At 42.1% G+C, this 14,659-nt stretch overlaps 1 protein-coding gene across 1 annotated transcript in view; it reads right to left on the reverse strand.

The window, feature by feature from the left end:
* The window catches only part of LOC112217997 (disks large-associated protein 2), a 92,936-nt gene that overhangs the window by 57,376 nt on the left and 20,901 nt on the right, over nt 1-14,659 (reverse strand). Inside the window, exons 3-5 of the mRNA XM_042300528.1 lie at nt 10,531-10,708; nt 8,566-8,785; nt 4,057-4,818 (exon numbers count right to left, since the gene is read on the reverse strand). Of these exons, the coding sequence (XP_042156462.1) occupies nt 4,057-4,818; nt 8,566-8,785; nt 10,531-10,708 (1,160 nt within the window). The remainder of the gene's footprint in view (nt 1-4,056; nt 4,819-8,565; nt 8,786-10,530; nt 10,709-14,659) is intronic.

Consider the following 14,659-nt stretch of genomic DNA (forward strand, 5'->3'; position numbering starts at 1 on the left):
AAGACCATTCTGTTTTTCCTTTTCTTTTTTCATGAAATAATTCATAGATTCAAATTCTAACTGTTGATTTGTGTGATGCTCTCAGTCTTATTTATCCTCTTAAACAACAGGAGATGTCAGCCAACCCATGGCTATTTTCTCATGGGGAACACATTCAGAGAACATTCAAGATCCTTTTTGTTTTGGAAATCTGGGTCTACAACAATCGGGGGAAAAATTATGAAATGTGTATATTGTTACTCCTGTATTGCAAAGAGAAAAACTGGTATAGTTACAGTGGAAGTCGTTTGTTTTCTATGACAGGATGGACCACTGTCAGCCCAACAATCCTATAGACATCCAACAGGTGGTGTGGTACTGTAACAAGTCAAGGACAAAAAGACAATCCACTGCAAGGTCAAAGATCTTGGGCCCATTGAGTTACAGTAGCCAGGTGGGGAAATAATATCTATTATCTTATATTGTTCTGGCTGTTATCATCTTTTCAACATCCTTTTTCTGGTACACTTGGTGTAAATGTCATAATTCCAAAGTGCCATTTGTTTCTCAGGTAATGTATTTTGGTCATGAAAAAACTGGTAAAATAAAAAAGATGCACTTTCCAGATGAAGTAAAACATCTTTAGGGTGAACCTTCTCATCCGTATAAAGTATTTGAGGGATTTAGGTTAGTGGTGTCATTTGCACATGCCTCTGTAACATTCCTGCTCTGGAGGGTACATCCATGGATAGATGCGCTGTGGAACTTGGAGCGGTTTCAGGTGGACGAAGCTTCCATATGCCCCAACCATTACATTGATAAGCCATGCTGGTATGATGTGACAATGGAGGAGATGAGTGGTTATGGGTGTCACGTGACTGGTTCATGACCAATCAAATATATATATATATATATATATATATCTTTTTAGAAACACTTAAAAGAAGATAATTGAGGACTCCACCTTTTAAGGTTTCCATAGAGCCTGGCTTGGCCATCACTAGTGAAGGCGGTGTTAGTACATTCAGGAGTACAATAGCATCACATACCTCTGGAAACATTGAGGAAGAGGTATAGGGGAACTATGCCCTCTGATTGTCTCATTGACGAGGACTGAATAGGAGATGTTTAAGACATATAACACACTAGACGGTGATGCATTTGAGTAATGAATGAAACTCCACTGGGTCAAAGGTGCAGGGGTTGATTTAGGACCATGTAAGAGAGTTACGAGCTTAGCTTGTGTTAAGCCCTCTTAGAGGTGTAATGTAAGAACACAGTATGGTCACAATCTTATGAATGACCTAAACTTGGAATATATGCAATCATTTTCTGTCTTTACAAAAATAGTATACTGAACAAAAATCTAAATGCAACATGCTACAATTTCAGCGATTTTACTGAGTTACAGTTCATATAAGTAAATCAGTCAATTGAAATAAATTGATTAGGCTCTAATCTGTGGATTTCATATGACTGGGCAGGGGCATAGCCATGGGTGTGCCAGGGAATGCATAGGCCCACCCACTTGGGAGCCAGGCCTACCCACTGCGGAGCCAGACCCAGCCAATCAGAATGAATTCTCCCAACATAAGGGCTTTATTACAGACAGAAATACCCCTCAGTTTCATCAGCTGTCCAGGTGGCTGGTTTCAGACGATCCCACAGGTGACGAAGCCGGATGTGGATGTCATGGGCTGGCGTGGTTAGACGTGGTATGCCGGTTTGTTAAGCCGGTTGGACGTACTGCCAAATTCTCTAAAACGACGTTGGAGGCGGCTTATAGTGGAGAAAGTAACATTAAATTATCTGGCAACAGCTCTGGTGGACATTCCTGCAGTCAGCATGCCAATTGCACACTCATCTGTGGCATTGTGTTGTGTGACAAAACTGCACAATGTAGAGTGGCCTTTTATTGTCCCCAGCACAAGGTGCACCTGTGTAATGATCATGCTGTTTAATCATCTTCTTGATATGCCACACTTGTCAGGTGGATGGATTATCTTGGCAAAGGAGAAATGCTCAATAACAGGGATGTTTAAAAAAAAATTGCGTGAAATTTGAGCGAAATAAACTTTAAATGTAACATTTCGGGGATCTTTTATTTCAGCTCATGAAACATGGGACCAACACGTTACATGTCGCATTCATATATTTGTTCAGTATACGTGTATACATACACACATTGGGTTGAAACATGTAACATAGCTTGTGCTGGAATGAACTTAAGCTGATACATTCGTACTCAGATAATGCTAAACCCTGGCTAGTCACGGTCATTTGTGTGGTCTCTCCCAATTCTGATCTTTTGACCAATCAGAACAGATCTACTGACAATAATTAGGCAAAAGATGAAGATTGGGCTGACTGTGTAAATGCAGACTTAGTTCCTCTTTGTTGGACACTGGAATAAAATCGCAAGATTTTTGTTCATTTCTTTAGATTTTAAATTTGAGAAAAATGTTGGGTTAACTACAATTAAACATGTTAGCTGTTTCAACTTAAAAATATTAAATGTCTAACTTTAAATGTTAAGTTGTATGACTTATGTATATTACAATGCAATGAATACTGAGTTAACATAAACCTTTTTTAAGTTAAGGCAGCTGGCTAACTAAAATGTAGGAGTTAACTTACTGCCTTAAAATGGTTATGTAAAATCAGGAAATATTTTAAAATTGAAACACTACACTTTTAAATTGCTTAATGAATGTTAGATATAATACGGTAACATCATTGAATGAAATTAGAATTATCTCCTATTTTGTTGCAAAAACTGAGAATAATTTCAATATTAGGCTATTTTACATTAAAACTAAAGGTGCATACAGTTTTTGTACATTCTACTGTTCCCCTTTTCTCCAATCAATCAAAATAAGATTTAGGGCTTTCAAAATGCCCATTTTCATGAACTAACTACACAAAATTGTACTGAAAAATATACATTTGTACGTTGACACAGGGAATGGTTAGGGAATGGTTATAGATTTGATTTACTTTACATTTAATCTACCTATTCACAAATATGATCTTTCTTTTTGATTTAATCATTACAAATTGGGATTTAAAAGTTATTCACAGTATCATTTCAGTATAATCAGGTGCTTAGGTTTCTACATGAGAAGAAACTGGAATGAATAAGGTTAAGAAACAAGCCACCACATTACTGGAATTTCATGACTCAGTTAACACCAAACAAGTCTAGGGTTGAAGTTTTGTGGCAATTTTTTCTCTTTAATTCAGATGTATGCAGATTTGCAGAGTCTGTTATCTGTCGCCGGTTTCATAATATTTCCTAGTCCAGTTCCCTAGCTCCTACTTCTTTGTTGTTCTCAGATTTAAAAGGATCCGATTGGTGTAACCAAAGGGATGGGATAGGACCTATGATTAGGGGACTGAAAAGTTAGTAGGCTGTTATATTCAATTCGTATATTTAAATTACAAACATATATAAAGTCATTTTGTGCATTCAATTAGTCTTAGTGGTGTCAAGGCTTTTATACCTCACCTCATGGAATGGCTACATTCTATAAGCTACCTTACATAAGCACAGATGAGAGAGTACATTCCCTGTCACTTCTATTTAAGGTGGATTGAGCACCATCCTCCTCATCTGCTGATCTCAAACAGTCAAACTGTTGACTCAGTGTCACACAAGACACTTTTAAATATCTGATACACAGAAGCCTAGTTAGAGAGGTGCTGAAAGCCACTCAGTGGTGCTTAGGGATCAAGACGGTAGAAGTAACATTCAAATCATCGTCTTTCACATTCCAAGGTATTAATGGCATCCCTTGATAATGGCATTACAGGACCCTTATTATTGATTATTTCAATGTGGTCATTACTTGCTCTGAGAATGACAAGCCAACAACTAGATGTCTCCATAGTAAAGGGACATTCAGCAACATTAGTGCCCTGCCTGTCTCGCTGTGTACATAGTGTGCGGTTTTTCGCCTTGGCTCCTGTTCTGGTTCTCTGGGGGTTGTTAAGGGGAAACCCCTTCATGTTGTATTTCTTCTGAGTTGTATCATGGGAATGATTAGAATGACATTGACAGGTATGACATGGGCCCACTGGTGTACTTCCTGTTCCACAGTTCCAGACTGGCACTCCTGCGGCTGCCACCCGAAGAGCGCTTGCGTATTTTCTGCTCCCTGTTGTCCCATGTTGAAAAATCTTCCGATAGCCGAGAGCTAGTGGGGCTGCTGGCTTCCTCCTCTGGCGTTGAATCCCCAGTGATCTCGATGCGGGGAGGGTCCATCAGGTTTATGAGGTTAAAGGGGGCTGGTTCCGGCTGGCACATGACAGACTTGTCCTCTGTGTTCTGCCTGACGAGCCCACTGGTGCCAGCCTGGATGCCCACAGACACCCGGTCCCCGGTCTGTGTTGAGCTGTCACTGGCGTTCTCGCGGCACATCGTCCACATGTTGTAGCACTGGGTGAAGTTGAAAAAGTTGCTGTTGAAAGTTTTGAGTTCGCCGCACACGTCCCTGCGCAGCTCCGCCAGTTCGTAGCGCATGGCCGAGATCTCGTCTTTCCACTGTATGTTGAAGGCGGCCACCATGTTGGCGGACTCTTTAAAGGCCTGGATGGCCTGAGGTACAGGGGGATCTGGGGCGGCTATGGAGGGGGCATCAGGGATCCGGTAGGCAGGCGGCGAGGTCGGGGGGACAGAGATGGCAGTTACAGTGGAGCTGGTGCTGTGCTGGCTGCGAGCTACAGCGTTCTCCCTCTCTAGGCGCTCCAACTCCTCATAGGCCGAGGAGCTGGCCCCGTCGTCGTCTTCTATCATGTCCTCGTTTAGCAAAGAAGTGCCTTCCAGCATATCATATCCCTCTGGAAGACAAATTTGAATATGCAAATAGAGGGACATTCAAAGGGAGGGAACAGCTGGAGTGTTATGTAATTGTAATGCCCAAATTTTCAAACCTAGAGTGGGCATACATATACCTACAATATGCATTCAGTATGTGAGTAAAATACCACAACTACCCTATAACTCCAGTTGATATATCAGATGAAATCATTGCATTGAGAACATGGAGTAGAAATGGTGTAGAGTATTTGTTGATCGCTAATCTCCTGCGAATATCATTACCCTTGATTCAGATGATGCATTTGAGATTCCTTTATCAGATCCATTTGTGATTGTTCAAACCCGAAAAGAGACTATGTAAAACTTAACGAAGAGGTGCCCTTCAGACACTGAAGTGGTCTCTAGAATTGTTATGCTCTCTAACACAGCTCTGGTACACTAAAATGCATAAAGGAATTATTCAACCAGGTACACTGAGCCATTTGAGCGATGCATTTTAACTCACATACTGTAGGCTTTTCGGTTTTTACACTGCCTTCTCACTCATTTCAATGAACATCTACCTTCCACAGTCTTTCCCTCTTTTCACCGCACTGCACCCTGGGAAGTGGAACCCTGTTGGTTCCTAATATAAACCATCATTACCAATCAGTTTCAAATTAAAAGACCATTCTCCGAATGAAATCATTAAAGCATGTTTCGTTAAAGAACGCTCCTAAGTGTTTTCCTATTTTTTTTTTTTTTTTTTTTTTTTTTTTGTGCAACAGAAAAGATGAAAAGGCAATGAAAGAATCACAACTCAAGTCATTGGGCCGAGAAGCAGTTATGAACCCTATTGAACATGTCAGGTCCCTCACCATGAGGTTGATAAGACATGTGTAGTTTCCCCAGTGGCGGGTAAATCCCCCCATAGTGCTGCACCAGGGAATGGGCTGCAATCCCACAGTCAAATACGGCTGATAACCTCTACGCCGAGGGTCAAACCCAGCCACATGTGGCCTTTACAGAGGTCGACTTTCATAAAATAAAATAAAAAACACAAAGCTACTGTAAGACACTGTATCTGCTCTCACATTTTGACTGTTGACAGTGGCAATATGATAACATTCAGGGATATTGTATGGCTGTGCTATGAGCAGATTATGTATTAGACTGGGAAGTACAGGTTTATCATACAGTTACACCAATGATGCCTTTTTAGCTTAAAAATAGACACACTTCAAAACAACTCGCAAAAGCCAGCGAGGCACCATCATCACAAAGATGAATCTGGAATATTAATGCATACGAACAAGGAATTCAAGGCCTCAGAGTTTTGTGAGTTGTTCAGACCCCTGTATGTTTCTCATAGTATCTAAATGGGATTTGTCCATCCTGGTATCATATCAAAGTTAGTGTTTTTATGTATTGCTGAGAAGGCAGTGCAAAAAACACACATACACATAGACGTATGTATGTGTGTTGACATCAAAATACCTGTGACAGGCATCACTGAAGTCTCCAGCTGTTCTGTCCCCCCGGTTATCCTTCAACAGTTGCATGGCTGGTCAAATAGAGTGGGGGTGCTGCTCTTCTGCCCAATGGGGCATCATAGGATCCCTTCCCCACTCAAGGGCCCTGCTAGCCTTGACATGCTAGCATCTGGTTGGGAAGTGATTTAGAATTCAGATCTCTCTTTTTTTAAATGTAAGTGAGTGGCAAGGCCAGTCAAATACTATGGATTATTTTAATTTAACTTCAAAGCCGCTATTCCTTTAAAAATTACACCAAATGGTTGATACCAGGTAAAGAAATATTTGCAATATGGCTTGAGATGGAGCCAAAAAGTCATAGCCAATTATTTCCCTGAGGCTCACTAGCACATCCTGTTCCATAGCCCAATTGGATATGACTGTATATGCAAGAGAAAAAAAAGTCCTTGAGAACTACTCATAAAAAATACAAATATATGCAGAAAACGCTTGAATAACTGACAACCATTTCAGAGCCAATTTAGTGAGCCAATTGGGAAGTGGACAGAATTGGGACAGAGCTTATTGGGTGAAAGGAGTTCAGCAGGTAAGACGGTGGGATTGGAGGACACTCCTTGATCCGCAGGTCACATCGTAGGCTGAGGGATTCTGACTGTGCAACCCAATTGAGCATGACAACATAAACAAAATAAAACTCCAGATTGTACAAGAAAACAAAGAAACCCCAAAAACTCAAACAAATACAGAGGGCTAGTACAACTGCTTTCACGAGATGTGTTGAGAAATTAAAATCCAGGTCATAATATTGTCAAATGAAAAACGGAATATGAAATGATAGTATTTCAATAGGGTTCATAGCTTTACTCTTTCAGGCATACACCAAATGCACTAGGGCAATTAGTTTATGGAGGGAGCAGTGGTTCTGTTTACACAACGAACCAGATATGTTGATGTTGTGACAAACATATTGTGTGTAAAATGTTGCACAAAACCTTGAAATCCCTGAATATTTCATATCAAAACAACAATTATTGCAACAAGTTCACTTGGAAGAGATGATTTGACATTCTTCTAATAGGTCATCTAAATGTGAGATTTAGCTGAACGAGAAAGACTGGAATATGGTGGGCCTAACGGGTAAAATAACTGTTGAACATTTTAGTGAGAGCGCCCTTCAAACCTTGTCAAACCTCAAGTCAACTGATCAGCCTCACATGATTGCAAGAACTGCCTTCTGATTGGTCTAACATCAGAAGTGATAAATCAGTTGCCAGTAAATATTATTCAAATCATATCTTCAAATGGGGTTTTATGCAACACAATACAGCAATATAGAAAAACGATTTATTTTACGCGCTCTAAATTGCCTTTACTAGTTCCTTTGAGCAACCAGTACCATATCTGAGTTTGTTGACTTACCGTATGTCGGTTACAAGATGCTGTCTTGTTTTCTGTAGGCTTATAAGTCAAGATCAGTTAGAGACGCTAGTGCCCTCAACATCCAATCTGGACCTTGAAGACAGTTTCACTGCTTAGTTTAACTCTTCTAATCAGGGACCTGGGACACCACATGGGTTCCATTAATTATCAGGTAGAACAGAAAACCAGCTGGCTCCGGACCTCAAAGGATAATATTTGAATACCCTTGTGCTAGTGTAATGAACTTGTCAAACAAAGCATGGAAGGGGAGGCTGAAAACCTCTCTGGAGCAGGCCATGAACCCTCCTAACACTCTGTAGAGGTCTATAGCCCCTCCCTCCAACCACTGGTTTGTTTAACACTTAACCCTTCCCTACACAACTCACACTCTACACACGACACATATACCACTGAGATTCACATGCTTAGAACAGGGCATGTCCCTCTTGCACATGCCAAGTGCTGTGAGTGTGACTGTAGTGTGTTGATGTGGTGTGGTGCATTGTGGGTATGACTTCTCATTGTGCTAATTTGAATGAGGCCCCTCCCACCCTCTACTACAGGTTTAGCTTTGCCACCGCCACACGTGACAAATCAGGAAGCCCGGGTCATGATGCATCGTTCGTGCAATGTAGCGCACTTGCAAGCAAATTTCCTCGGAACACTCAGGATATGCAGAGGCAAGACAAACAACAATGACAAGTAGCAAATAAGAAATGACCGGAATCTTTCAACCAAGCATCTCTCAAAGCTCAAGGGTACCCCACTGTACATATGTAGGTATGTTAAGGATGTACACATGTCATAGAATGTATGAGGAGTATGTTTTCTAGGCCTTCTCTCGTTTGGGGGGGATTTTGTGATGCATACTGTTACCTGTTGTGGATCTGAGAGTTGAAGTGACAGTGGAGGATGTCATTGAAGGCAAGCAGTCGTCGTCTTGGGAATACCCAGCCTGAATTGCACGCAGGTAACTGTGGCTTCGAGTGCGGAACGAGCCAGGCAGGTCCAAAGCCTCCATGGCCTGGGATTCTACTTCGCTAAAAACGGACTCGCAAACTGACTCAAACTGGCCATTGACCTCAGTCTCACTCACCTGAGAGACAAAAACAGGAATAGCAGTCCTTAATTTTTCCTCTTCCTTTCTGTTTGTCACTTTGATTCTTCCCCTTAGTACAGTAAATATGAAGGAGTGTTAGCAGGAGAAAAAAGGCACTGGCAATTCCGAACTTAAAAAAAACAACTTTGCATCAAAATCTTTGTTTTCTTAAAAAATCAAGCAGATAAACAACCAAATGAAAAGAGCAAAAACAATGCATCATTTGGTATACCGTTTACAGTATGTACTATCCCATTGTAAGTCATCATCATAGACATACATACCACAGGAGGTTGGTGGCACCTTAAGTGGGGACAACGGCTCATGGTAATGACTGGAGCATAATAAGTGGAATGTAATCGAATACATCAAACACGTGGTTTCCATGGTTTCCATGTGTTTGATGCCATTCCATTTGCTCCATTTCAGCCATTATTATGAGCCGTCCTCCCCTCAGCAGCCTCCTGTGATATTTTGTATTTTTATTGAACCTTTATTTAACTAGGCAAGTCAGTGAAGAACAAATTCTTATTTTACAATGACGGCCTACCCGGCCAAACCCTCCCCTAACCCGGACAACTCTGGGGCAATTGTGTGCCGCCCTATGGGACTCCCGAACACGGCCGGTTGTGATGTAGCCCGAGATCGAACCAAGGTCTGTAGTGAGATGCAGTGCCACTCGGGAGCCTTATACATACGTTACTACTGAGGAAATGGGAAAGCAGATGTCCTTACAAGAACCTATTCAAAAGTAGAAATTACAGTGCAATACAGTACAAACAACATGCGGAATTTCAATGTTGTGAATATATACAGTATATCTCCAACGCAATGCATCCAACGTAACGGCAGGTAGGAAGCTATAATAACAACGTCACCTGTGTATCAAAATTAATCTGGTTTATATTACGCAGTGCATAAAAGCCTGCTACTTAATAACATAATAAAAATGACTGGGTATATTAAATGTATAGTGTAGCTAATACGCAGCAAATATGGATAAAAAACAACGCTTTTTACTGATCAAACATCCAACATTGTCTAGACTGACTGAGCAGTTTAAAACAACATCCTAGTACTGTGTAGGAACTTCCGTAACGGGTAACCTGAACTTGTAATGAGATAAATATAGAAAATAACAGATATGTATGGTTCTGCTTATTGATGCAATGTCACCAATAACACAAATCTATTGGTTTCACATGGATCGTTCTGAAAACCGCGAAATATGTCAACAGTACTACCAATGACAACTTAAACAATGAAAAAGCCTCTCTCTCAAACAATAATGCCTGAACAAGCATCTACCATCTCAATGAAAGGGGATCTAGTGGTGACTAATGTGTTTCTATAAGTAACTATATGATTATTGTGATTATTGCCACCCCTTTAGCAAACAATAGATGGTCCCACCCACACTGCCCACATGGTGGCCGTCTACTGTATCTCCTCCTCCTCCTCCAGGACTCCTGGTAGCATCTACTGTATCTCTCCTTCCTCCTCCTCCACCACCTCCTACTCCACCTCCTCCACCTCCTACTCCACCTCCAGGTAGCGTCTACTGTATCTCTCCTTCCTCATCCTCCTCCTCCTCCAGGGCTCCTGGTGACATCTACTGTTTCTCTCCTTCCTCCTCCTTCTCCTCCTCCTGGGCTCCTGGTGGCATCTACTGTATCTCTCCTTCCTCCTCCTCCCCCGGGTCTCCTGGTGTTCCCCTTGTAAGGATCCTGTGTGGGACTCACCTGGCTGACGCAGCTGGCCTGACTGAGGGTGCTGACCGCTCGCATGTAGCTCTGGTTCCGGGAGCGGAACTGAGGCCCCAGGGGTACATGGTGTTGGGGGTAATTGAAGGCTGGGTCCAGGGTGACACTGGGATGGGGCCGCATCATGTCTCGGGTGGTTTGCAAGTGGTAGCTCTGGCTGAATGGAGAGATAGAGACAAATATGAGAGGTATTGTCAGTCAGACATTCCTTTATCTCTTGTGAAATGACTATGTAAACATAATCGAGCATCTGACTAAATGATGCATGATTTTAGTTCTGGGTTAACAGAGATTAGACATCCCTGGCTTTTTTTTTCACCTAAGCCCCAAACTATTTCATATACAGTTAAACAGGTAACCTAGCTGACATGTAGTAGGCCTACTGCTGTATCCAGGTTTGTGTTGTGTTGGTGTGTGACCGGCAGCAAAAGTGACTCATGCTCCGCAGCCTTTTAACGATCAACTCCGAACTACGATAACAAGTGCATTACTCGCAAACCCCAAAACACTGTTGAATCGCTAGCCCCACAATTACAGTTTGTCAACTCACCTATAGCTCCCAATAGTACAACAATATAAGCAAATTGAATGTTATTTGTGACATGTGTAAACAACAGGTGTAGACTAACAGTGAAATGCTAAATTACAGGCCATTCCCAACAATGCAGAGAGAATATTTTTTTAATAATAGAAAGGTAACACAAGGAATAAACCCACAATGAGTAATGATAACTTGGCTATATCTACAGTACAAAAAAATTGTAATTTAGCAGACACTCGTATCCAGTGTGACTTATAGTAGTGAGTGTATTCATTTTCATACGGGTCCCCCATGAGAATCAAACCCACAACCCTGGTGTTGCAAGCGCCATGCTCTACCAACTGAGCCACATGGGTACCAGTACTGATGTGCAGGGGTACGAGGTAATTGAGGTAGATATGTACAGTACATATAGGTAAGGTAACTAAGCAACAGGATAGATAATAAGCAGTAGCAGTAGCTTATAGTATTTGATGAGTCATAAAAGAGTTTGTGCAAAGGGGGGGTCAATTCTGATAGTCTGGAGTCTTAGCAGTCTTATGGCTTGTAACCTATAATGGTGCGGGAGGGGATGGCTGCCGTTTTACGGACTCCTAACAAACAAAATTGGGGAGAAAAAGGGGGTAAAATAAAGAAATAAAATAAAACATAATGCTCATCCAGAAGCAGCGCTTCTAGTGGCCGGGGACCTTAATGCACGTAAACTTAAATCCCTTTAGCCTCATTTCTTCCAGCATGTCACATGTGCAACCAGAGGAAAACAAACTCTAGACCACCTTTACTCCACACACAGAGACGCATACAAAGCTCTTTCCCGCCCTCCATTTGGCAAATCTGACCATAATTCTATCCTCCTGATTCCTGCTTACAAGGAAAAACGAAAGCAGGAAGTACCAGTGACTCACTCAATACGGAAGTAATCAGATGATGAGGATGCTAGGCTACAGGACTGTATTGCTAGCACATACTGGAATATATTTCCGGGATTCATCCAATGGCATTGAGGAGTATACCACCTCAGTCATCGACTATGTAAATAGTCTGGGTGGCCATTTGATTAATTGTTCAGCATTCTTATGGCTTGGGGGTAGAAGCTGTTAAGGAGACTTTTGGACCTAGACTTGTCGCTCTGGTACCGCTTGCTGTGTGGAAGCAAAGAGAACAGTCTATGACTAGAGCCTTTGGCAATTTTTAGGGCTTTCCTCTGACACTGCCTAGCATATACAGTTGAAGTTGGAAGTTTACATACACCTTAGCCAAATACATTTAAAACGCAGGTTTTCACAATTCCTGACATTTAATCCTAGTAGAAATTCCATGTCTTAGGTCAGTTAGGATCACCACTTTATTTTAAGAGTGTGAAATGTCAGAATAATAGCAAAGAGAATGATTTATTTCAGCTTTTATTTATTTCATCACATTCCCAGTGGGTCAGAAGTTTACATACACTCAATTAGTATTTGGTAGCATTGCCTTTAAATTGTTTAACTTGGGTCAAACGTTATGGGTAGCCTTCCACAAGCTTCCCACAATAAGTTGGGTGAATTTTGGCCCATTCCTCCTGACAGAGTTGATGTAACTGAGTCAGGTTTGTAGGCCTCCTTGCTCGCACACACTTTTTCAGTTCTGCCCACACATTTATAGGATTGAGGTCAGGGCTTTGTGATGGCCACTCCAATACCTTGACTTTGTTGTCCTCAAGCCATTTTGCCACAACTTTGGAAGTATGCTTGGGGTCATTGTCTATTTGGAAGACCCATTTGTGACCAAGCTTTAACTTCCTGATTGATGTCTTGAGATGTTGCTTCAATATATCCACATAATAGATTGCCATCATTAAAAAGGAAAAGTATGTAAAGTGCACCAGTTCCTCCTGTAGCAAAGCACCCCCACAACATGATGCTGCCACCCCCGTGCTTCACGGTTAGGATGGTGTTGTTCAGCTTGCAAGCATCCCCCCTTTTCCTCCAAACATAATGATGGTCATTATGACCAAACAGTTCTATTTTTGTTTCATCACACCAAAGCCAGACATTTCTCCAAAAAGTACGATCTTTGTCCCCATGTGCAGTTGCAAACTGTAGTCTGGCTTTTTTTATGTCGGTTTTGGAGCAGTGGCTTCTTCCTTGCTGAGTGGCCTATAGGATTGTTTGTACTGATGAACGTGGTACCTTCAGGCGTTTGGAAATTGCTCCCAAGGATGAACCAGACTTGGAGGTCTACAGTTTTTTTCTGAGGTCTTAGCTGATTTATTTGGATTTTCCCATGATGTCAAGCAAAGAGGCACTACGTTTGAAGATAGGCCTTGAAATACATCCACAGGTACACCTCCGATTGACTCAATGATGTCAATTAGCCTATCAGAAGCTTCTAAAGCCATGACATCATTTTCTAGAATTTTCCAAGCTGTTTAAAGGCACAGTCAACTTAGTGTATGTAAACTTCTGACACACTGGAATTGTGATACAGTGAATTATAAGTGAAATAATCTGTCTGTAAACAATGGTTTGAATTTTTTTGTGTCATGCACAAAGTAGATGTCCTAAGTGACTTGCCAAAACTATGGTTTGTTCACAAGAAATTTGTGGAGTGGTTGAAAAACGAGTTTTAATGACTCCAACCTAAGTGTATGTAAACTTCCAACTTCAACTGTAGGTCCTGGATGCAGGAAGCTTGGCCCCAGTGATGTATTGGGCCGTATGCGTTACCCTCTGTAGTGCCTTACGGTCGGATGCCGAGCAGTTGCCATGCCAGGCAGTTATGCTCTCAATGGTGGGGGACCCATGCCAAATCTTTTCAGTCTCCTGAAGGAGAAAAGTTGTTGTCGTGCCCTCTCCATGACTGTCTTGGTGTGTTTGAACCATGATAATTTGTTGGTGATGTGGACACCAAGGAACTTGAAGCTCTTAACCTGCTCCACTACAGCCCCCGTCGATGTAAATTGGGGCATGTTCGGCCCTCCTTTTCCTGTAGTCCACGATCATCTCCTTTCTTGCTCACGTTTAGGGAGAGGTTGTTGTCCTTGCATCACTCTGCAAGGTGTCTGACCTCCCTATAGGCTGTCTCATTGTTGTCGGTGATCAGGCCTACCACTGTTGTGTCGTCAGCAACTTAATGATGGTGTTGGAGTCGTGCTTGGCACACGCTGGTGTTGGAGTTGTGCGCGACCAGGCAGTTGTGGGTGAACAGAGAGTACAGGAAGGGACTAAGCACGCACCCCTGAGGGGCCCCCGTGTTGAGCGATCAGCGTGGCAAATGTCTTGTTTCCTACCCTCACCACCTGGGGCGGCCAGTCAAGGAGTCCAGGATCCAGTTGCAGAGGGATGTGTTCAGTCCCAGAGTCCTTAGCTTAGTGATGAGTTTGGAGGGCACTATGGTGTTGAAGGCTGAACTGTAGTCAATGAACAACATTCTCACATAGGTATTCCTCTTATTCAGGTGAGAGAGGGCAGTGTGGAGTGCAAAAGAGATTGCGTCATATGTGGATTTGTTGGGGAGGTATGTGAATTAGAGTGGGCCCATGATGATGGTGTTGATGAGAGCCATGACCAGCCTTTCAAAGCATTT

The sequence above is a fragment of the Oncorhynchus tshawytscha genome, linkage group LG18 (genome assembly GCF_018296145.1).
Source record: "Oncorhynchus tshawytscha isolate Ot180627B linkage group LG18, Otsh_v2.0, whole genome shotgun sequence".
Classification (NCBI taxonomy): domain Eukaryota; kingdom Metazoa; phylum Chordata; class Actinopteri; order Salmoniformes; family Salmonidae; genus Oncorhynchus; species Oncorhynchus tshawytscha.